Source organism: Musa acuminata, chromosome BXJ2-6 (assembly GCF_036884655.1).
Source record: "Musa acuminata AAA Group cultivar baxijiao chromosome BXJ2-6, Cavendish_Baxijiao_AAA, whole genome shotgun sequence".
NCBI classification, from domain to species: domain Eukaryota; kingdom Viridiplantae; phylum Streptophyta; class Magnoliopsida; order Zingiberales; family Musaceae; genus Musa; species Musa acuminata.
In genome coordinates, this window is record NC_088343.1 from 32,426,101 (window position 1) to 32,452,022 (window position 25,922).

Below are 25,922 nucleotides of genomic sequence, written 5' to 3' on the forward strand. Positions count from 1 at the left end.
GGAGGAGGACGAATTAGTCTTTCGGTCATTGCCATTCACAACATGCTGTTCTATCATGTCGTTTCTATCATGAAAAGTCCATTCCTCTTCACAACTTGTGGCCTGTGCAATGCACAACATGCTGTTCTATCAGCAGACTCTCTGCCGCTCGTTCAGCATATGCTGTACATAGAAACGACAACAAACCTTGGCGAGACAAGTGCGTGTGTGATTCTGCATGTGAGATGGTACTTTTTCATGTGCCATGCATGGAGCCAACAAGCAGCAGCAGATCGAAGGCCAAGTAGCTCTCGGTGCTTAACGTACGAAGCAAAAGATCCAACGAAGAACATAAAGAAGCCCCAAAATGCTGAAGCTTATCTCTTCGTTCGTTCCAATTCCTTTCCTTTCCTGAGAAGTTGCTTGATTTACTCTGTTTGCTCACCGAGGCGGCAAAACCATGTTGACTTGCAAACGAAGATTTGAAGCCAAAAAAATTCTACATCATCGCTGGCCATGTGACTAGTTTGCTTGCATCTCTCTGATTGACTGAATTTGAGGTTTCAACTTGAATGTCCCTCCAATTATATATAGTTAGTCAAAATCTCGTGTGTGCTCACTCACCACAGATTAAGGATGTAGCAAAGTGTGTTTGTATTTTTAAGCCAAAAAGTCAACTCCTAACGATAATAGGAAAAGCAAAGTCAAAGGATATGGCTCACCTAACTCAAAATTAATGGAAGGAAAGCTGTGATGATAACGTGCGTGCCACACGATTCAGCACTCGATCACTTGTCTTCCAAAGTTCCCATATAAGTGCACAGCATTGAGTAAGCAAATTGTGGAGTTGACTTGGAAGATGCTAAATTAAGAACAAGTTGTAGCAATGCTAAATTAAGAACAAGTTGTTGCGTTATTGAGATTCAAATCAGAGCAAAAAAAATAAAAAAAAAGTAATTGGATATACACACTGAATAGGGATTTGTAGGGAAAAAGGTTGTCAGTAATTATGTCGATTCTATAGTTTAGGACATTGCAACGCTGATAGATGTATTGAATTAATTAGCTTGATATGAAATTGTTCATGATATTGTACAACAAATGGGATTCGGGAATATCGTTGCAGTTTCTTCAATATCCATTTAGCATGAAATGGGCTGTCTGTGGGCTCATTCGAGAGTAGACGTAATCTTTCCTTTTCTACTGTTTACGGGATCCAAATACCAGTAACTAACACAAAAATCATAGGAACTCAACAACTGTAATATGTCATTAATTACACTCTGAATTTTCGAAGGGGAAATACTGACTCTACAAGTTGTTTTGAGTCGAGCTACACTTTAGATGAAATGAGTACGGATCGTAGTATAATTAAACAAAAATTATAATCAAATAGGACATCAAGATTTACATGAAAATAATATATAAAAATAATAAATAAATAAATATATATATATATATATATATATATATATATATTAAAGTTTCTTGTCCAAAACCTAAGCAACAATCATAAGAGAATAACTGAGATACAAGGATTATGTTACTGTGCACAATATCCAAAATCTCCCCAAGTGATCACTATCAATCGAATCTAACCTAGGATAAAAACAATGCTTGGATGATTGAGAATAGTCTATGCGTTGTCTTTGTTTTCTTTTATTTCCTTATCTTTTTTCTGAACCACGTTGCTATAGTTTTTCAGCCCTATTCACAACCACCATTGCCCCATTTTTCTGCCGTAGCTGCCACACCTCTTAGTTAAAAGAGTTAGGGTTTAGGTTAAATGAGAAGAGAGGGTTACGACTAAGTGGGTTGTAGGTTATTAAAGCCCACTATGGGCTGAATAATGGGTCATATATTCTACAACCTTCCTCTTCAACTCATAAGGGAGGTTGTCCCATGACTCCTCAATGTGAAGTCATGCTGACCAACTATCAGCATTTCTCTTACCCTTCTTTTGGTAAGGTCTTTGTCAATATGTCTACTCCGTTATCATCAGTGTAAATTTTCTGAAGTTGTAAATGATTTTCTTTAAATATATTTCGAATCTAGTGATATCTGACATCTATATGCTTTGACTTGAAATGAAAAGTTGGGTTCTTACACAAATGGATGATGCTATGGCTATCACAATGCACTACCTAGTTTTCCTGTTTCAACCCAAATTCTTGTAAGAATTTTTTTATCCATAATATTTCTTTACAAACCTTTATAACTTAAACAAACTTTAGAGGTCCCTCTAAGATATACAAAGATCCACTTCCTTATTGCTCAGTACTCTTTGTTTGAATTTGTAAGAAATCTGCTAGTAATACCCACTGCATATATACCATCGCGTATATTAAACTTCTAATTGCTAAAGCATAATAAACCTTTTGCATTTTCTCATTCTCCTATTACTTGATAGACTCTACTTTGAGCACAACTTGAAGTGACTTGAACAAGGAGAACCAATTGGCTTTGCATTGCTTATACTAAATCTTTGTAATATCTTCTCGATGTATTTCTCATATGACAACCAAATCTTCTTATTTTTTCTATCATGGAAAATCTGCATGCTCAGTATTTGTTTTACTAGCCTCATGTCCTTTATTACAAATGAGTCACTCAGTTTCTTATTCAACCTGTTAATTGTAGATATATCTTTTTCAATGATAAATATGTCATCAACATAAAGTAAAAGAATAATAAAATCGTCATCAAACCATTTGATATATATATAATGATCTAAAGCCATTTTTTTGTATCCATTTTAGTCATAAATAAATCAAACTTTTTGTACCATTGTCTTGGAATTTGCTTTAGCCCATACAAGCTCTTTCTTAACTTGTAGATAAAATTTTCTTTACCTTTGACTTTGAAGTCTTCTAGTTGTTATATATAAATTTTTTTCTCCAAATCATCATGAAGGAAAGTTATCTTCACATCCAACTACTCAACCTCCAAGTCTAGACTAGCAACAGTACAAAGAGCAACACGAATAGAAGATATTTTATAATAGGAGAAAAAAATCTCTTCAAAGTCAATACATTTCCTTTGACCAAAACCTTTCACAACGAATCTAGCTTTGTATTTTAGTTAAGAATAATATTCTTGAATCTTCAACATAAAAACTCACTTGTTCTTCAAGGCCTTCATTCTCTTTAGTAATTGCACCAAATCATATGTGTGGTTTTTCTACAGAGCATCTATCTTTTCCTGCATAGCAACTAACCACTTCTTTTTCTGCTCACTTTCAACTACTTCCTAGTAACTCTCTGGTTCACCTGCAGTAAGCATTAAATACTAATCTATATATTATCTTTTGGAAGGTTGACATTGTCTAGAAGATCTTCTCAATTGAGGTTATGTGGGAAGTTGCTCCTCAACTTTTTCTTACTCAACATGTCCTATAGGTAGATCAACATCAGGCTCTACACCATCTTCTTGTATATCTTCCCTATCACTCTGATATACTGAAGGAGTAATTGGGTCACAATATACTAATCATTCTATAGAAGTCTTGGCTAGTGCCTCCTTCATCCTCAAGGGTTTAATCATAAAAAAAGACCACATCTCTGCTTCTAAACATATTCTATTTTTTTTTATCCCAAAACCTGTAACCAAACTGATCATGTGAGTAGCTAAGAAAAATACATTCTTTTATCTTATCATCCAGCTTAGAACTCTCATTGTTTGGAATATGTGCAAATGCATGATAACCAAACACTCTCAAATGCTTGTAGGAAACATCTTTCCTTGACTATATATGCTTTATAACATCACCATCTAAGGTTGTACATGGTGACAAGTTGATCACATCGGCTGTAGTCCTTAAAGCCTCATTCTAAAACTTTTTGGGTAGCTTGGCTTGTGAAAGCATATATTTGATCCTTTCCATGATGGTGCAGTTCATCCTCTATACAATTGCATTGTGTTGAGGTGTATCAGGAACTATTATCTCATGTTGGATGTCATGTGATCTGTAATAATCATTAAACAATCCTGTATACTCACCACCATTATCTGATCTTATTATTTCAATTGTCTTTCTATCTCCCTTTCAACTCTAACATGAAACTTTTTAAAGATATTAATAACTTGATCTTTAGTCTTCATAGCATAGGCCCAAACATTCCTGGAAAAGTCATCTATAAAAATGATAAAATAAAATACAGATATCAGGAATATTAATAAATCCATCATGAGTTTTTATTCTTAGAGGACCACATACATCTGTATAAATATGGTTCAAAGCATATATATATTTAGACAAAGTAGGACTAATAAATAAAACTCTGTATTGTTTACCAACTAAATAATCAATACAAGGGTTCAGACATATACCTCATAAGTCTGACAATACCTCTATCTTAGAAAGAACTTGTAGCTCTTCTCACTCATGTGTCTCAATCGCCTATGTCATGACTCCATGCTAAAGTTTTTCTTTATAGCATTCAACTGCTCATCACAAGCTTTGGCCTGTATAAACTGTGACATTTCTTTCTACTAGCTACAATAAGAGAATCCTTAATAAGCTTCTATTGCACTTTGTGAAATTTGCTATCAAAGTTTTCATCATCTAGTCTTCCAACTGAAATTAAATTCAGCTTGAAGTCAACCACATGCCTCACATCCTTATGCACCAACTTGCAGCTAGGTTAGTCTTTATGTGGATATCACCCATGTCGATGATATTTGTCGTGTTATAGTTATCTATCTTGACAATACCAAAATTTCTAGACCTGTAGGCAGTAAATAACTTCCTCCATGGTGTAGCATGATAAGAAGCACTTGTATCAATCACTCATTCGAGATCCTGATATAGACAAAAAAAAAAATCATTAGAAGGAGATAAAATCAAATAATCATCACTCTACAATGTAGTTGTGGTATTATATTTTGACTTTGTATGCTCAACTTCATTTCCTTTTTTCTTGCTCTTCTTAGGTTGCTTGCATTGATTCTTATAATATCCTTTCTCACCATAATTATAACAAACAATATCTTTTCTTAATCTTGACTTGCTTCTACCCATACATGAACTGCTTCTATCCTTGGATTTTGACCTTCCTCTATTCTTTAAGATAAGTGCTTGTGAATCAATTTAAGATGTTGTCAAATTCTTTCTTCTCAACTTCTCTTTCAACAAACTGCTTGTTACTTGACTCATAGTGACAACACTATCTGATGCAGAATAATTGAGGGAAACCACTAGTGTCTCACAACTTTCTAGTAATGAACAGAGAAGTAACAATGCTTGCAACTCATCATCAAGAGACATTTTCATAGAGGATAACTAGTTAGTGATACTTTGCATTTCTTTCAAATACTAAGCAATAGAAGTGCCCTCTTTATACTTTAGGTTTATAAGTTTTCTGATCAAAAAAGCTTTGTTGCCAACTATTTTTTTTTTATAGAGACCTTCTAACTTTTTTTCAAAGAGAGTATGCAGATCTTTTAGTAGAAACATGGTGAAAGACACTGTCATCGAGCTACCGTCGAATAAACCCGACTATTTTTTGGTCTAATTTCTTCCACTCATCATTTGTCATAGTTATTGGTTTTGTACTATTTTCTCGTAAAGGTCCATATAAATCTTTGCAATACAAGAGATCTTCCATTCTTGATTTCTATATCATCCAATTGTTTCCGTTTAAGCTAATCATACGAGAAATACTACTGGCCTCCATATTCAAACACAAAAATTAAATTACTAAAATCTTACTTTAATACTAATTGATAAGCTAAAAGAGAATTTTGTATACGAACAAATACTAGTAGGCCATAACATACAGCAGAATTAAACAGAAATCACAATCAAATAGGACTACCAAAATTTACGTGGAAAACCCCTCCAACATGAAGGGTAAAAACTACGAGATAAGCTAGAGAAAATTCACTATAAGAATAATAAATATACAAATATCAGATTCTCTGGCCCAAAACCCAAGTAACAATCACAAAAGAATAACTGAGATATAAGGATTATGTCACTTTGCACAATATCCAAAATCTCCCCAAGTGATCACAACAATAATCTACTATAAATATGATATAATATGAGATGAGAATACTGCTTGGATGATTGAGAACAACCTCTATATTGTCCTTATCTTCTTTTTTTTTTTTCTTCTCTTATTTTTCTGTCCTTTCTTTCTCTTTTTCTGAACCACGTTATTGTAGTTTTTCAATCCCATTCATAGCCATCACTATCCCCTTTTTTTACTTTAGCCGTCACACCTCTTGATTAAAAGAGTTAGAGTTTAGATTAAATGAAAAGAGAGGATTATGACTAAGTGGGTTGTAAGTTATTAAAGCCCACTGAATAATGGGCCATGTGCCCAACATTAAGGAATCCCTCTACTGAATAATCTTTGAAGTATTTACGATATGTAATCAGAATTTTCTTGCTATTGCGAGGGTACGAGATGCAATAACAAGAAAATTATGATTATAAGTTGTAAATAATTAAAAGACTATTATGATTTGGTAGCAAAAGGCTTCTAATTCAAAAAGGGAGAAAAAAGAATGGCAAAGTGTTTCTCACATCTATAACAGATTCCTCGTGGGTGGATAAATTTTACGTACATTCGAAAAATTATGCTGCCTTTTAAGTTAATTACTGTCGCTGATCCTGAAGGATCCGTTCGTGTTTCAGAAAACTTTGGCTTAATAGGCTGCGCTCGCATGAGATTAGCAGGTCCCCAAAGTGTAAGGTGGTAGTTGGTGGTATCATATCCCATCGTTTTCTCTTGCATCATTTTGACCAGATGATACAGAAAAATTAGTCTTAGCGATCCAATGGAAATAACATTGTCAAGTAAGTCATCCACCTCGAATGAATTTGGTCACAAGTATGGTGATGTCGACATGCACAAACTTGATCCGATAAATAAATACCAACTGGTTAGACTTTATGAACCTTAGCGATTCGTGGCCAATAAGAAATAAAAGCACGGAGATGACAACAATTTTTTAGCTTCTTTGCTTGTCGGAACAAAGGTTATGAATATTAGTCTCGCGATGAAAAACAAAAAAATTCCAATGTAGATAATATTGGTTGATTAAAGGCATCAGCTAGCTAGCTTAGTTGACTTTAATCTCATCTTCCTCGCTTTCCGCTGACCTTGGAAGCCAGAAAGGTTTGAATTCAGAGCGGCTGAATCATTCATTCGCCTTCCTTTCCTCTGTTTCCTTCTTTCCTTTTCTAAGGAAACAAAAGATTTCTTCTTGGCTTCCCTTCCGTTTGTTCTCTATATGTCACCCAAGTAGCCGTTCGTTCTATAGCAGCATCCACACATCCTGCCAAGGAGCCTCATCAACACACACCTGTCCATTCTTCCACCACACCGTTCCCACCGCAGAGAAAAGAGTAGAAACAAAAACTAGGAATTATGTATGATGATAATAACAACACAACAATCCCTGCCTCAGCTCTCTCAGTCCTGTCTCAGTCGCGTACGAATAACCCATTGGCTTTTTTGCCTATATGTCCATTTCCTTCGCTTGCTGCTAATTGTTGCGTTCATTCGATTGAACAGGAAATCTTACCTATTCAGCAAAAAAGAACCCAAGTTGGGCCACTCCATTCTTTATTCTTAAGCATTCCTTTTTCTGTCTACAGACATGAATGGGGAGTGAAGAAGAATACTCACCTGCTTTTCTTTTCCTTCCTTTTCGCTCCATCCTCATCCTATCCTTCCTTTTGACTTGGCGTTAAAGTTAGTCCATCGTGTATACTCTTTTGCAGCGTTTCAAAGACACCTTAAAACGTTTAATCGAGTCTCTTCATCACGGCGTAGCGAAAGAAGCAAGCAAAATCTCACTCGGAGAAGCCAAAGCCATGGCCACGGAAACCACGCACTCGGTGAGTCCTCCTCAATTTTCTGTTTCTTTTAGCTCCGAGCTTGCCGCTGTTCCACCATATACTGTTGTATCCATCAAACTTACTGCCACTAATTCGATTCGTCCTCCCAAGAGTTCTTCCGAGCTCGCATCCACGCGAGAAATGAAACCGAGTGCTTCGGAAACGGAGACGTCCGACAGCTTCGTTGCTGTTGACATCGACGAGCTCTCTCAGCAACTCATGGCAAACATCAAGGATCGTTCCAGCTCAACCCCACGAGTTGTCTCGGTATATATGTTTCTTTCCTTTCTTTTCTCTGTGATTTCATGTCGATTTCGTACAAGATTTGATTCTTCGGAACTGGTTTCTGAAGGTGATGAAGAAGAATCTTTCAAGAAAAGGATCACAAGGCAGCGGCGCCGAGCGAGAGAAGAATAAGACGGAGCAACGAGACCATCATCAGGGCACCGGTGAGTGTATCGATCACCAAGTCGTCCGGGTCGGACTGAGCGAACGTCACGTCCACCGTCGTGTACATGTTCATCCTTTAGACGGTTAATTCTGATTGTGGTACACCCGATAAATACATGCGCAGGGGACAAGTTACCTTTTTCAATACGCGTGGAGACCGACGAGGAGGCGGCGTCGCTTTATCGTGTGTCGGGCCCAACAGCGGAAGCGGGGCGATGGAGGCGGGTCGGCCCTCGGCGGCCTCCCTTGCCGTGGCTCGACCCCAACCGAGTCGTAATCGTATTCGCCACCTTGTAAGTTTATTGCAGGTGTTATTGTTATTGTCCCTTTCCATAGCCTGAATGTTAAGTCAAACAATGTCTTCATCACCCTCTTAATTAAATTATAATCGTCCAATTATAATTTCGCGTATGACCTGAGCATGCTCGAACGCCAGTCTTTTGTGACGATAACGATAACATTGAGTATAATTTATTACTATGTGATGTTAGTGGTAGATAGATGGTCATTTTATTTGAGAAATACTAGAGTTTGGCTTGGATTAAATGACACAAAGGAACGAAACAATTTTGATAGAACCCCAGAGGAATTTTACGTAGATTGATCTTTGAGGGGATCAACCTTTGGAACACTATAGGGGTTCTACTCTCCTAGAAATCGACCATATGATTGTAATTATAGATAGATCTTTTCCCAAAAAGATAGAGATTACAGGGCTCCAAACCCTAGTCTTAGGGGTTACTTTCTAAGTGAGTTACCCATTTTGCTCTCAACCTTAGCCGATCGACCCAATAAAATAGGGGCGATGGCTAGGAAGCCCAAAGGCTCAAATATAAACCATATCCACTTTTCTTTATAGGATATATGCAGCTATGTGGAATTTATTACAATCTCACAGGGTTTTTATTAGCTGCTTCTTAGTTAAGTAGGACCCAACCCTGCTAGGGTTCTATCAAGCCTGCCATCTCCAAATCAGCCTTGTCTTCAAGGTTAAGGTTCCATGAACTCAGGGAACGGGGTCTTCAGCTCCTCATATGATTCTCATGTGGCGTCTTCGAGTGGTAAATTATTCCAATGCACTAGTTCTTTAGTAGAAGGATATCGACGGCGCATCACGATTCTACGGTCGAGGATGGCTTGTGGTTGGGCTTGAATATCTCTATCATCAGTGGTGTTAGGCAGTTGGATCTGGGGTGACTCGTGTTCTCCCAACTTGGGCTTAAAGCATGACACGTGGAAGACAGGGTGAATTTTGGCATCCTCAAGCAATTTAAGCCTGTACACCACGGCTCCAATACGCTCTATAATCTGATAGGGCCCATAAAAATGTGGGGATAGATTCATGGAGGCTCGTGTGTTGATGGAGAGTTGCTTGCATGGCTGTAAGCGAAGATAGACCTAATCTCCTACTGAAAACTCTCTTTCGCTTCGTCGTGTGTTGGCTTGCTGCTTCATTCTAGCTTGAGCGATAGAGAGATTATCTTTTAGCAACTGTAGGAGTTTGTCCTTGTCAATTAAATCTTGATTGACCTGATCTATCTTGGCCGAGCCAATTACATACTTTAGAATCACAGGGGTTGGCCGACCATACAGTGCTTCATATGGGGCATATTTTGTAGATGAATGATATGTAGTATTATACCACCATTCGGTCCAAGGAAACTATTTCGCCCACTCCTTTGGCCGGTCACTAGCGAAATACCAAAGGTACATTTCTAAACACCTATTCACCACCTCTGTTTGGTCGTCAGTTTGTGGATATGCTCATCTTGAGTTTAGTTCCCTGTAACTGAAATAACTTGGTCCAAAATTTACTAGTGAAGGATCCCGTCACGATCACTTACAATGGAACTTAGCATCCCATACAGTTTAACAATATTTTCTATGAAAATTTGAGCAATACTAGCAATAGTGTAGGGATTTCGCACAACACAAAAATGAGCATATTTCGTAAGTCAATCAACCACTATGAGGATTGTGATTTTACCTTTGGAAGGTGGGAGCCCTTTGATGAAGTCCATGGAGATGTCAGTCCACACCGAGTCCAGTATGGGTAGTGGTTGTAGCTTTCCTGGACTCGCCATCGTTTCACCCTTTTGCTGTTGACATACATCACATTGTGCCATATATTCAGATATATATTTTTTCATCTCTCTCCAATAAAAATTTTGCTTCACTCTTTTGTTGGTTCTCAGAAATCCAGAATGCCCTACTGAAGGTGTGGAATGTATTTCTTGCAAGATGATTTTGATTCAAGAGGAGTCGGGTATAAGCACAATGCGACCTTTGTAGTGTAAATCCCTTGAATCCCAAGTTTAGTAGGCTATTGCGCTTGGATCATTCTCTAATTTTTTTATAATGTTGCTGATCTTTGGATCCTTCTTCTATTTCTCCCTAATGTCCTCGAGGAAGCCGGTGGTAGGAAGGGAGATGGCTGAAATTTTAGCTTGCTCAGGTAGCCGTAAGAGTGCATCTGTAATAATTTTTTTTTTTTTGTAAATAATTTCATAATCAAATCTTAGAAGTTTAGTTACCCATTTTTGTTACTCAAGGGATAGTATCTTTTGCTCCAAAAAGTACTTAAGGCTTGTATGGTGGGTTTTATTGTAGGGTCTTCACCTTGTTACTGCGTGCACAATGACAAGCATCTCCTTATCATATATTGATATTTTTTATGGGAGGGAGACAAGCCTTGCTGGTGTATGTGAGTGGTTGACCATCTTGCACGAGAATGACTCCAATTCTGACTTCAGATGCGTCGGCCTCAATGATGAAGGATCGATTGAAATCTGGTAGCACTAGCATCGGCATTGTCGTCATGGTTGCCTTAAGTTTATTGAAGGAAGTGGAGACTTTGTTCAACCATTGGAAGGCATCTTTTTTCAGTAGAGAAGTGAGGGGTGTACTGATCTTCCCATAGTCCTTCACAAATTTTTGGTAATAGCTCGTTAATCCAAGGAACCCGCGTAGTAATTTCATGTTTATAGGTTTCGACCAGCCTTACATTGCTTCAATTTTTGTTGGGTCTACCACTACTCCTTCTGATATTATGTGCCCAAGGTACTCTACTTTTTTCTGGAGAAAGTTGTACTTTGGTTGCTTAACAAAAAGAGGAATCTCCCGAAGGATCGTCAAAACAACCCATAAATGCTGAAAGTGAGTCTCAATAGAAGGACTGTAAATGAGAATATCATGGAAAAATACCAGCACGAATTTGTGAAGAAAGCTCTGAAAAATATCGTTCATGAGACTTTGGAAGGTTGAAGGAGCATTAGCGAGTCTTAAAGGCATTACTAGGAATTCATAATGATCGTTATGTGTGCGGAATATAATTTTTGGAATGTCGTCTTCACATATCCGAATTTAGTGGTAACCGGATCGGAGGTCCAGCTTTGTGAAGACTCGAGCTCCTTTTAACTCATCAAGAAGTTCATCCGCCACTGAAATTGGGTATTTGTCCTTGACAGTGATGTCATTTAAAGCTCAGTAGTCGATGCACATCTGCCAAGTTTCGTCTTTCTTGCGTACAAGTAGCACCGGTGAGGAATAGGGGCTGCAACTTGATCGAATCACCCTTGTTTCAAGCATCTCCTTTACAATCTTTTCAATTTCATCCTTTTAGAGGTGAGGATAATGGTACGACCGAGTGTTTGCTAGTGGTTTGCCCGGAAGAATTGGACTCTGATGGTCATGTTGCCAAGTAGGAGGAAGACTACGTGGTTCAGCATAAATGTCGACAAATTCAGCAAGCAATTGGGCGAGATTTTGATCTTCAATTTCTATTTTCTTCCCCTTTGGTTGCTGCTGGAGATGCATAAAAAAACCACCATTTACCTTGTCTAAAACTTTCTCCATTCGTTGGGTTAAAACAGTGGTTACGTTGCTTTCGTGCTTCCCGCGTAGGATGATTTGTTTGTCTTTGCAATAGAATTTTATAATTAATTTGGAAAAGTTTCAAGTGATGTCACATAGTGTTGTCAGCCATTCTATACCAAGTACGGCCTCATAATCATCAATTGGTAGGAGGAAGAAGTCGGTGACAATTTTTTGGTCTTGCAGTAATAGTTTCACCTGCGGTCATCTTTCGTTGCACTTTAGGATTCTGCTGTCGGTGACCTTTATGTCAAACTTGCTACAACCTTCGATGTGGAGCACCATTTGAGCAGCAACCTTACTATTTAGGAAGTTATTAGTGCTTCCTATGTCAATGAGAACAGTGATCGGTTGTTGTTTGAGAAGGTCTCCAACTTTCATCGTTTGCGGGTTTGAGTAGTCGACTAGCACGTGTACCATAAAGTCGGTCGGTTGTGGCTCTTATTTTGCATCTTCTTTTTCATATTCAAGGCTCTCTTTTGGATGTTCAATGACCTCTTCTTCTAGTGGTTCAATCACAAGAAGTCTCCCTTTTTTACAGTGATGCTCGTGGCTCCCCGACTCGTCGCAATGCCAACATAACCCCTTCGCAGATCGCTCCCGAAGCTCTTCTCTTGTCAACTTTTTTGGTGCAGGGACTCGGCTGACAGTGGGGGGGCTAAGGGCTTTGGTATTGTTGGTTGGGGAGTGACCTTAGTCCTCCAGGCTTCATGGTTTAATCACTCCTCTTGAAGTCATGCGAAAGAGATGGCTGCCATAAGCGTGTATGGTTGTCTCGCTTTAACTTTTTCCCGGATCTCCAGTTTCAAGCCCTCAACAAAGGTCCCCAATAACTATTTTTCACACCAATCATGAGTTTGATTAGATAACCTTTCAAACCTAGTTTGGTACTCCTGAATGGTGGAGGTTTGTCGGATATTTGCTAGTTGTCTGTCAATGTTCTCGTAATCGATTGGTCTGAAGCGGATCAGTAGTCCATCTTTGAATTGTCACCATGAGAGGACTCCACGAGTGTGTTCAAACTAGTCAAACCACTGTATGACATCCCCTTCAAGATGTATAGTCGTATTTTTCAACATAGATGCATCAGCGGTTTTGTGGTACCGAAAATATCACTTCGTGCACAAGATCTAACCAATTAGGTCTCCTTCTTATCTAGGGAAGTCCACCCTCATGAGTGGATAGTAGGGATCAGTCATAGAGCTTCCCCTCTCTTGGAAGTTATCTCTTCAATCAAAGCTATCTCCTTGATGTGATTTCTTCAGGCTCGGTGGTCGGCTCTGCTAGTCATATGTGCCCTACAAGCTAATCACGTGAGTGATGACACGTGTGACTTGACACGCAATCATTTTGCTTATTATATTATGATATTTTATCACTTTATATATATATATATATATATATGTATATATATATATATATATATGTATATATATATATATATATATACATATACATATACATATATATACATATATATATATATATATGTATATATATACATATACATATATATTTGTATATATATACATATACATATTTATACATATATATGTATATATACATATATATGTATATATATATATATATGTATATGTATATGTATATACATGTATATGTATATGTATATATGTATATATATATGTATATGTATATATATATATATGTATATATATTTATATATATATATATGTATGTATATACATATACATATATACATACATATACATATATACATACATATACATATATACATACATATATAAATATATACATGTATGTATATACATATATACATGTATGTATATACATATATACATGTATGTATATACATATATATATGTATATACATGTATATGTATATATATGTATATACATGTATATACATATATATATGTATATACATACATGTATATATGTATATACATATATGTATATACGTATATATACATACATATACATATATATATACATATATATATGTATATACATATATATATATATGTATATACATGTATATACATGTATATATGTATATACATATATACATGTATATACATGTATATATGTATATACATATATATATATATATATATATACATACATATATATACATATATATATGTATATACATATACATATATATATATATATATATATATATATATATATATATATATATATATATATATATATACATATACATATTTATATATATATATATATATATATTTATATATATATGTTTATATATATTGTGATGTCCTTAGATCTGTGTAATCGGAATCAGGTCGTGATTAGATTATGATAATGAGATCGATCCATCTTTAAAAATAGATTCTAAATAATCCTAGTCATAGGTTACTCGATAGGGACATCGAGATAACCGGATAGATTGGTGTGCTGTATACCCATCCATATGATGGATGCAGCTGGTCTCATAGCTGCTCATGTGGGGACACTAGGGATATAGTACAGGTGCTTATTGGAGAATGAGTTTACTGATTGATCCGCTTACGAAATGTTGGATGGTTGATGATGTCTTATTGTCAAACAGTGATTCTGTGGTTCTAGTGGTATATTTGGTCCTTAGACTTGAGACACCAAGGATGTAATGTATGAGTGCTCCACTCTTTGATACTGGACTTATAGGTTTGGATGTCCCAGATCTAGCACAGTCGGTCTTCGGGAGTGATAGTCAACCTTATGAGGGCTATCGAGTATCGATGGAGGATCATCCACTCTCGGTGTCATGAGAGGAATGTCTCATGTGTTCTTGCTAAGACAAATCCCTGGCTAGGGTCATTCGGATTAAGAGAGAAAGAGTTCTATAAGAGAATCCGATTAGAGCAAGACTCGAGTAGAAACCGTATGGGTTTGACAGCACCATGCCCGGTATACGGTCTCTTGGATATTAGATGGATGAGGACTATAGGTACATAGTAAATAAGGACAGACATGTCCAATGGATTGGATTCCCCTGTATCATCTGGGGACTACGGCGTAGTGGCCTAGTACGTCCGTAGTTGATGAGTCGAGTGAATTATTATGGAGATAATAATTCATTGAGCCAAAAGGAGTTCTGATAGGTATGACTCACGGCCAGCTCGATATTGGGCCTAGAGGGTCACACACATATGGTAGGTGTTGCGATGAGTAGAGGTTCGGATATGAGATATCCGTCGGAGCCCCTATCTTATTGGATGTCCAATAAGCCCCTGAATTATTAGATCCCATGGACGAGATCCAATAAGAGCCCATGAGAGATTATTGGATAGAGATCCACTAATCTAAGAGGTTTGGGTAGTTGGATGAAGATCCAATACCTAATAGGGGATGATTCATTAGGGTTAAATTGACAGGGGACCTCTATAAATAGGAGGGATTCAGTGGTTCATAGGCTAGAGTCTTTGCTTGCCTCTCCTATTCTCCTCCCCCTCTCCACCTCAAAGCAGGCCTAGAGTTTTAAGGAGCGTCATCACAGCCCTGCTGTGTGGATCACCACTAGAAAGGATGGCTTTTGACCTCCTTTACCCTCTCCTAGAGATATGCAAGAATTCAGGAATATACAATCTCTCTAAGTAACACAATCTATTCTATACGCAGTTTTAAGTTTCATGGATTTTTGCGCACCAATCTTCGCACGACGACGAATATATCTTTGGGAATTGGGGATTTTGTTTTCTGTTTTTCTGCTGCGCATATGATGTCGCCCCCAAGATTTTTCAATAGGCCCAAACTAACTTCGGTAAAGAGAGTCCGAATCTTATTCTCCATTCGCGTCTCGAAGACTTCGAATTTAATATTGATTGCCTCCTCATATGTCATAATATATGCCTCCAAATCTATAATGTTAAGATCTCTGTTTTATTGTTAGGTTAGAGGCATGTATCGGTTGAGAGAAGTGGTGACCAAAAGGGTTAGTGGATTGGTGTATGTAAGAGTAGAATTGTCATCGAAGAAATAATGGTTTCATGATGAAATTTTTAACAAAAACTGAGAGATTTAAGGAGGGAATTTGATAACAAAATCTCAATTTAGATAATAACAATGATGATAAATTTGATCAAGAAGATTTTGGTAGTATAACAGCAAGGAAATCAGTGCAAGTTACAATAGCAGAATTCTCGTCAAAAAATTTCAGCGATTTATGACGAAAATTTACAGTAACATAAGAACGTTTTAGAGATGAATTCCTCAATAGATCAATCTTAGATGGAAGCCAAGATGATCTATAAAGCGTATAAGAAATTTCGTTTAAAAAGGATAGTAAATAGATCGGTTAAAGGCAACAATATACGGCTGAAATTTTATGTAGCAATTCTTCATTCGCAAAGATGATAACTTTTACGATGAAAGGAATTCACAGCATGGGATAGATAAAAAGACTTCTTCTTGGTATTTTGAATGGAAAATTACAACAGCAAAAGGTATTGGTGATAAGAGAATACCAGATCTATGATGCAATTAGAGGTGATGATAGTAGATTGATTTGATCTACGGTAGAAGATGACGGTAGAGATAGCGACGTCAAGAGTAATTATGGGAATTACTTGGCTAGTGGTGGGCAGCAGGGGTGACAGCAAAAGTAGCAAGATCGCTGCTCTGATACCAGATGATAGAACCCTAGAAGAATTCTATATAGATTGATCTTTGATGGAGATCAACCCTTGAAACTCTATAGGGGATCCACCCTCCTAGAAGTCGGTCATATGGTTACAATTGTAGATAGATCTTATTCCTAAAGAGATGGAGACTACATGCTTTTATAGGGCTTCAAACCTTAGCCCTAGGGGCGACTTCCTAAGTGAGTTACCCCTTTTGCCCTCAAATCTAGCCGACCGATCCAGTAAAAGGGGGGCAACGACTAGGAAGCCCAAAGGCTCAAATATAAACCATAACCACTCTTCTTTATAGGATAGAGGCGGCTAGGTGGAGTTTATTATAATCTCAATTGATTTTTATTAGCTGCTTTTGGTTGAGTATGACCCAACCCTACTAGGGTCCTATCAAATCTTTACTTGACAATGGGCCTCCGACGATGACAGTTTGATTACAATGTATGTCCCATTGGCAAGGGGACACTTTCAGGAGGGTGAAGCATGCATGATGGTATGAGTGATTCTAAGCTATGGTGTTTTTCTAGAAAAAAAATTTAAATTATTTGTTAGATGTGGTCCTCTTAATTAGATAAAATATATTCTAGATCTAATTGAATTTTGATTATAATTATGATAGGATTACTTAAGGATAATCTTGATGAGAATGATATTTTTAATTATTTATTCTAGACTCGGATATTATCTCATCTCCCCTTAGTTCTTATTTTCTTGTTCATAGTGTTATGTGAAAAGATAAGAAGAGAGGAGAATGCGAGTTTAGTTTTTCTTCTAGATCGATATCATTGTAACTTTCAGATTAAACGACAATATGCTTATAGATTAGATAAAAGTTTTCTGAATAACATTGAAAGATACACATATCTAAATTTCAATTTATGATTATTTAATTTTAGTTTTTAATATTAAAGTTTTTTCTATAACATAAGCATGATTATACTTTTTATGCTTACAATTGAAATAAAAATAACTTAGATCATAAAAGAATTTTAGATCTATTTATGTGATATTTTTTCATCTTTTGAATTATTATTTCAATCTCGAATTAATATTATTTTCAAATTAATCTGTAATGTATTATGTCTGATCTCTAAATCTATTCCTTTATGCTCCTCACAACTGATATAATGTGAGTGAAATCATGATAAAAGTATGTTGCCCATATTTGTTCGGTGGGTTACTATTGGCAAACTATCTTCAATAGCACTATTGTGGATGGCGGCCTTCATTGGTTGCCATCGTAATCATGGGCAATGATTGCACAAATGACAGCATTGCTACATACAGCGATAGTTATATGTGTATAGTAGCCTAGGTGCTATGACAACTTGTCTTTAGTCGTTGGTGCTGCACATGTAACGAAGCCATTGTGTGTGGTAGCACAAGGCATAGCTCTGTTGACACTGCCTTTGAATAGTGGATGCAACAATGCTATTGTGACAATGTTTGTTGTGATGAGATATAAAGAGAAATAAACTTTTTTTATATATGAACAAATACTAACAGGTCATAACACAGCGAAATTAAATGGAATCACAATCAAATAGAACACCAAGATTTATGTAGAAAACCCCTCCAATGTGAAGGGTAAAAACCACGGGGTAAACTAAAGATAATCCATTATAAGAATAATGAATATATAAATCTCAATCTCTTGCCCAAAACCCTAGCAACAATCACAAGAGAATAACTGGGATACAAGGATCACGTCACTATATACAATATCTAAATTCTCCCCAAGTAATCACAGCAAGAATCTACTATAGATCTGATCTAACTTGAGATGATAATACTATTAGATGATTGAGAACAGTCTCTCTGCATTGTCCTTGTTTTCTTCCCTTTCTTTCTCTTATTTTTCTGTCTTTTTCTCCTCCTTTTTCAATCAAGATATTGCTACAAAAATCCGCCTCGTTGATGTAGTTTTTCTCCTCTTTTCGCAGCCACCACACACCCCTAATTTGGATTTAGGGTTTAGTGAAAAGGGGGGGAGGGCTGTGGGCTGCTAAAGCCCACTATGGGCTGAATCTATAGGCTGCCAGCCTAACAACCTCCCCCTTCAACCCATAAGGGAGGTTGTCCCAAGACTCCTCAATGTGAAGCCATGCCGACCAGCTGTCGGCATATCTCCTGCCTTTCTTTTGGTAAAGTCTTTGTCAACATGTCTACTCCGTTGTCGTCTGTATAAATTTTCTAAAGCTACAACTGCTTCTCTTCAAGTATATTTCGAATCCAGTGGTATCTGACATCTATATGCTTTGACTTATAATGAAAAGTTAGGTTCTTACACAAATGGATGACACTCTGGCTATCACAGTGCACCACATAGTTTTCCTATTTTAGCCCTAATTCTTGTAAGAATTCTTTCATCCATAATATTTCTTTGTAAACTTCTGTAACATCAATATATTTTGCCTCTGTGGTAGAGAGAGCAATACACCTTTGCAATCTGGATTATCATGTGTTAGGACTCTAGCTAGGAGAGTCCTAATAGAGAGGGGCATTCATGTAAAATCTACCTAAGCCTACCCCTATTAAAGAGGTGAAGAGGCTGGCTAGAGTTAGGAGGTTGTTTCTTAGAGAAGAATTATGAGTTGTAAATGAATAGGAGTCTTGAGTAGGAGTCCTATTAGGAATTGGTTAGAAATAAGAGTCTTGAGTTGGAGTCCTATTAGGAGTTAGGGTTTAGAAGCCCTATAAATAGTCATGTATTTCTCCTCTTTTCATAAGCAATAGATGAATCTTTTCTGCAGCCTTTGAGCAGCAACTTGGAGGGAGAAACCCCTATAGAGTTCCAAGGAGGCCGATCCCCTAAAGAGATCAACCCTAAGTTTAAAATCTACAAGGGTTCTATCACCTAATATTAGAGCAGCATTCTTGGCATCTTGCTGCCCTTTCACAGCCATCCATTAGCCCTCCACAGCCACCCAAAGCAATTCTCACAATTGCTTAAAAGATCGTCGTCAAATTCCGTTGTCATCTCCACCACCGCGGATCATCCTTTGATCTCCCTGTGAATTGCAATAGGTTTTGGTTTCCTACCTTACTGCTGCTGCAATTTAGTTATCCTTATTCGAAAATCTAAAAAAAATATTATTCCTATATTGCTGCATAAACTTTTTGTTGCAAAGTTTTCATCTCTACGACGAAAGATACATTGCAGAATTCCAACCGCATAGTATAGTCTGTTTGATCTTGCTACTACATTTTTTCTGTCCAAATCTCTACAAAATTTTTATGACAGCTTTGACACTTCCTAATAGCATATCTCCCTTTGGTTTCTTGAAAAAATTCTCAATATAAACCACTAATCTTTTATGTCTAATCTACTACACTTAAAAATTTGTGCTGCAGAAAATTTCAACCGCATATTATTGCTTTAACTAATCTATTTACAATCTTTTTTGAACAAAATTTCTTATACACTTTATAGATCATCTTAGCTTCCATCTAAGATTGATCTATTGAGAAATTTATCTATAAAAATGTTCTTGTGTTGCTACAAATTTTTGTCACAAGCCGCTGAAATTTTCCGACGAGAATTCTGCTATTATAACTTGCACCAATTTCCTTACTGTTATACTGCTGAAATTTTCTTGATTAAATTGGTCATCCTTGCTATCATATAAACTAAGATTTTTCTGTCAATTCCCTCCTCAAATCTCTTGGTTTTTGCAGAAAATTTTCGTCAAGAAACCATTGTTTCTTCGACGACAATTCTGCTCTTACAAGACAACACATACCTGCAGCTACTTCCACTAATTTCTATCAAACCTTTGCTGCCATCTACCACAGATCTAAAAAATTTTTCCCTAACCTTCATCCACTACCATCACAGCCCTAAAACTCTTCTAAACCACACCCTTAAACTACACCCAAAATAACTACAAAATAAGCCTAAACCGTAGCCTACATCCACCAATTCACCAACCCTTTCGACTATCACTTTTCTCAACCTATACATACCTTTAACCCGACAACAAAAGAGAGATCTTAACATCATATATTTGGAGGCATATACTATGGCATCTGAGGAGGCAATCAATGCTAAATTTGAAGCCTTCGAGGCGCGAATGAAGGATAAGATTCGGATGCTCTTTATCGAACTCAGATTGGGCCAACCACCAAGCCCGAAGAAATCACATCAAGGAGAGAGCTCTGTCCAATCGCACGAAGCCCAAAGAGATGACTTCCAAGGGAGAGGAGGCTCTATGACCGATCCCATCTATCCACGCATGAGGGTGGACTTCCCTAGATGGGAAGAAGGAGACCCGATTGGTTGGATCTCGCGTGTGGAGCGATATTTTCGGTACCACAAAACCACGGACGCATCTATGGTAGAAATTACAGCTATACATCTGGAAGGGGATGCTATACAATAGTTTGAATGGTTTGAACACACTTATGGAGTCTCTCACAGCGACAATTCAAAGAAGGACTATTGATCCGCTTTGAACCAACCGATTACAAGAACATTGACGGCAACTAGCAAAGATCCAACAAACCTCCACCATTCAGGAGTACCAAACTAGGTTTGAAAGTTTATCTAATTAAACTTGTGATTGGTCTGGAAAACAGCTATTGGGGACCTTCATTGAGGGCTTGAAGCCGGAGATCCGGGGAGAAGTTAAAGTGCGACAACCGTACACGCTTATGGCAGCCATCTCTTTCGCATGATTTCAAGAGGAGCGATTGAACCATGAAGCCCGGAGGACTAGGGTCACTCCTCAACCAGCAATATTGAAGCCCTTAGCCCCCCCCTACTATCAACTGAGTCCCTGCATCAAAAAGGTTGACAAGAGAAGAGCTTCGGGAGCGATCTGCGAAGGGGTTATGTTGGCACTACGATGAGCCGTGGAGTCACGAGCATCACTGTAGAAAAAAGAGACTTTTTATGATTGAACCAGTAGAAGAAGATGTTATTAAAAATCTAGAAAAGTGCCTTGAATATGAAGAAGAAGATGCGGAAGAAGAGCTACAACCGACCGACGTTACGGTATATGCATTAGCTAGCTACTGAAATCCATAAACGATGAAAGTTGGAGGCCTTCTCAAATAACAACCGATCACTATTCTCATCGACATGGGCAGCATTAATAACTTCCTAAATAGTAAGGTTGCTGCTCGGATAGCGCTCCACATTGAAGGTTGCAGCAAGTTCGACGTAAAGGTCACCGACGGACGAATCCTAATGTGTGACCAAAGATGTCCGCAGGTGAAACTATTACTGCAAGACTAAGAAATTATCACCGACTTCTTCCTCCTACCAATTGATGACTATGAGGCTATGCTTGGCATAGAATGGCTGACAACGCTATGTGATGTCTCTTGGAACTTCTCCAAATTAATTATAAAATTCTACTGCAAAGGCAAATAGATCATCCTATGCGGAAAGCGTGGAAGCAACGTAACCACCGTTTCGACCCAACGAATGGAGAAAGTTTCGCACATAGTAAATGGTGGCTTTTTGATGCATCTCCAGCAACAACCCGAGGGGAAGAAAATAGAAATTGAAGATCAAAATCTCACCCCAATTTCTTATTGAATTTGTCGATATTTTTGCTGAGCCACGTTGTCTTCCTCCTACGCGGCAACATGACCATCGGATTCCAATCCTTCCGAGCAAGCCACCAGCGAACACTCGGCAGTACCAATATCCTCACCTCCAGAAGGATGAAATTGAAAATATCATAAAGGTGATACTTGAAACAGGGGTAGTTCAGCCAAGTTACAGCCCCTATTCCTCACCGTTGCTACTTGTACGCAAGAAGGACGAAACTTGATGGATGTGCATCGACTACTGAGCTTTAAATGGCATCATCGTCAAGGACAAATACCATATTCCAGTAGTAGATAAATTTCTGGATGAAAGAGAGCACGAATCTTCATAAATCTGGACCTTCGATCCGGGTATTATCAAATACGAGTATGCGAAGAAGACATACCGAAAATCACCTTTCAAACATACAACGACCACTATGAATTTTTGCTTTCTTCAATAGAAGGTAGAATATCTTAGGCATATCATATCAGAGGAAGGTATGGCAGTAGACCCCTCCATAATTGAAGCAATACAGAACTGGCCGACCCCGAGGAACATTAAATTGCTACATGGCTTTCTGGGTTTAATAGGATACTACCGCAAGTTCGTGAAAATCTATGGAAAGATCAGTGTACCACTTACTTCCTTGCTAAAAGAAGATGCTTTCCAATAGTCGGACAAAGCCACCACCACCTTCGACGAACTTAAAGCCACAATGACGATAGCGCCCGACTTCGGCAAGACTTTTGTTATTGAAGCTGATGCCTCCGGAGTCGAAATTGGTGTTGTACTAATGCAAGATGGCCGTCCCCTCACTTATACCAGCAAGGCATTATCTCCTTCCTATCTCAAGATGATTATTTACAATAAGGAGATGCTTGTGATTGTGCATGTGGTGGCCAAGTGGAGACCGTACTTGATCAGGCAACGCTTTCAAATCAAAGCCGACTATAAAAGTCTCAAGTACTTTTTGGAGCAAAAGATATCATCCCCTGAGCAGCAAAAATGGGTAACCAAACTTCTTGTTGAAGGATCTAGAGATCAGCAACATCATAAAAAAATTGGAAAAGGATCTAAGTGCAATAGCCCTCTACACTTGGGATTTGAGGGATCTATGCTACAAAGAGCACTCTGGATTCTTGAGAACCTACAAAAGAGTGAAGTAAATTTTTTATTGGAGAGGAATGAAAAAAATTATTGCTGAATATGTGGCACAATGTGATGTATGTCAACAACACAAGGGTGAAATAGTGGCAAGTCCAGGGAAGCTACAACCACTACACATACCAAACTCGATGTGGACTGACATCTCCATGGACTTTATCGAAGGGCTGCCACCTTCCAAAGAGTTATTCCAGATGCAGGGCATTAAATTGAAAAGGAGTACGGCGTATCACCCATAAACCGATAGCCAAAAGGAAGTGGTGAACAGGTGCTTGGAGACAGCCCAAAGCCATCAACCAAATATGACTACCCAAGGATAACTCCAGACCTAGTCGAGTGTCATTATTGATCGACGGATCGTGACCTGACAACGACGACCCACTACTGAAGCGCTAATACAGTGGCCAAACTTACCAGCAAAAGGCGTCACTTGGGAGAACTATGACGACCTGAAGATCAAATTCTCAGAGTTCATGGAATCTCAGCCTCAAGGACACGTCTGATTTGAAGATGGTGGGACTGTTAGGACTCTAGCTAGGAGAATCCTAATAGAGAGGGGCATTCATGTAAACCTACCTAAGCCGACCCCTATTAATGACGTGAAGAGGCCGGCTAGGGTTAGGAGCTTGTTTTTTAGAGAAGAATTAGGAGTTGTAAAGGAATATGAGTCTTGAGGAGAAGTCTTATTAGGAGTTAGGGTTTAGAAGCCCTATAAATAGCTATATATTCCTCTTCTTTTCATAAGCAATAAATAAATCTTTTCTACAGCCTTTGAGCAACAACATGAAGGGAGGAACCCCTATAGAGTTTCAAGGAGGCCGATCCCCTAAAGAGATCAACCCCAAGTTTAAAATATACAAGGGTTCTATTATCATGGCACAGCTCCCCCTGCAAAAGTAAGTATATAACCTGATGTGGACTTCCTCATATCTATATATCTTGTCATATCTGCATCTGTGTAACTTGTCAACATAGGTGGTCCACCTCCAAAGCTTAAATAAACCTTAGAGCTCCCTCTGAGATATCTAAAAATCCACTTTACTACTGCCCATTGCTCTTTGCCTGGATTTGCAAGAAATCTGCTAGTAACACCCACTGCATATGTAATGTCTAGCCTCATATATACCATTGCATATATTAAACTTCCAACTGCTAAAACATAAGGAACATTTTGCATTTTCTTCTTCTCCTCATCACTTGACGAACTCTGTTCTGAGCACAATTTGAAGTGACCTGTAAGAGGAGAACCAACTGGCTTTACATTACTCATACTAAACATTTTCAATATCTTCTCGATGTATTTCTCCCGTGACAACCAAATCTTCTTGGTTTTTCTATCACGGGAAATCTGCATATCCAGTATTTACTTTGCTGGCCTCATGTCCTTCGTTACAAAAGACTCACTCAGTTCCTTCTTCAACCTATCAATTTAGACATCTTTCCTAAGAATAAGCATGTCATCAACATAAAGTAAGAGAATAATAAAATCCTCACCAAATCGTTTGATGTACACACAATGATTTGAAGCTATTCTTTTATATCCATTTTCTATCATAAATGAATCAAACTTTTTGTACCACTATGTTGGAGCTTTCTTCTACCCATACAAACTCTTCTTCAACTTGCAGACAAAGTTCCCTTTACCTTTGACTTTGAAGCCTTCTGGTTGCTTCATATAAATTTCCTCCTCTCAATCACCATGAAGGAAAGCTGTCTTCATATCTAACTGCTCAATCTCCAAGTCTTGGCTAGCAGCAATACCAAGAGCAACACGAATAGAAGACATTTTAACAACAAGAGAAAAAACTTCTTTAAAGTTAATACATTTCTTTTGACCAAAGCCTTTCACAACCAATCTAGCTTTGTACTTTGGTTGAGAATAATATTCTTGAGTCTTCGACCTGAAAACTCGTTCTTCAAGGCCTTCATTTCCTTTGGTAGTTGCACAAAATCATAAGTGTGGTTCTTCTAAAGAGCATCCATCTCTTCCTGCATAGCAACTAACCAATTCTTTTTCTACTTACTTTCAATTGCTTCTTGATAACTTTCTGGTTCACCTGCATTAGTAAGCATCACATACTCATCTGTAGAGTATCTTCTAGAAGGTTGACATTGTCTAAAAGATCTTCTCAACTGAGGTTCTATAGGAAGTTGCTCTCCAACTTCTTCTTGCTCAACATGTCATACAAGTATATCAACATTAGGCTCTATACCATCTTCCTGCATATCTCTCTCATCACTCTAATATACTGAAGGAGTAATTGGGTCACAATCTGTTAATCCTTCTGCAAAAGTCTTGGCTGGTGCCTTCTTCTTCAAATCCTGAAAGTTTTGATCCTCAAAGAAGACCACGTCTCTACTTCTAAACACCTTCTGTTTTTCTGGATCTCAAAGCCTATAACTAAAATGATTATGTGAGTAGCCAAGAAAAATATATTCTGTT

General features: G+C 37.7%; 1 protein-coding gene across 3 annotated transcripts in view; it reads left to right on the forward strand.

The window, feature by feature from the left end:
* The first annotated feature begins 7,431 nt into the window (after positions 1 to 7,431).
* LOC135615273 (uncharacterized) overlaps positions 7,432 to 25,922 on the forward strand; it is a 33,037-nt gene continuing 14,546 nt past the window's right edge. The window contains exons 1-5 of one of the 3 annotated variants that reach the window (XM_065113535.1): positions 7,432 to 7,831; positions 7,943 to 8,098; positions 8,184 to 8,280; positions 8,406 to 8,574; positions 12,696 to 13,076. In XM_065113535.1, the coding sequence (XP_064969607.1) occupies positions 7,808 to 7,831; positions 7,943 to 8,098; positions 8,184 to 8,280; positions 8,406 to 8,574; positions 12,696 to 12,801 (552 nt within the window). In that variant the 5' untranslated portion in view covers positions 7,432 to 7,807 and the 3' untranslated portion in view covers positions 12,802 to 13,076. Of the gene's footprint in view, positions 7,832 to 7,942; positions 8,099 to 8,183; positions 8,281 to 8,405; positions 8,575 to 10,476; positions 10,696 to 12,695; positions 13,077 to 25,922 lie in introns of those variants that run through there. The other 2 variants (XM_065113536.1, XM_065113537.1) reach the window with 2 other exon arrangements.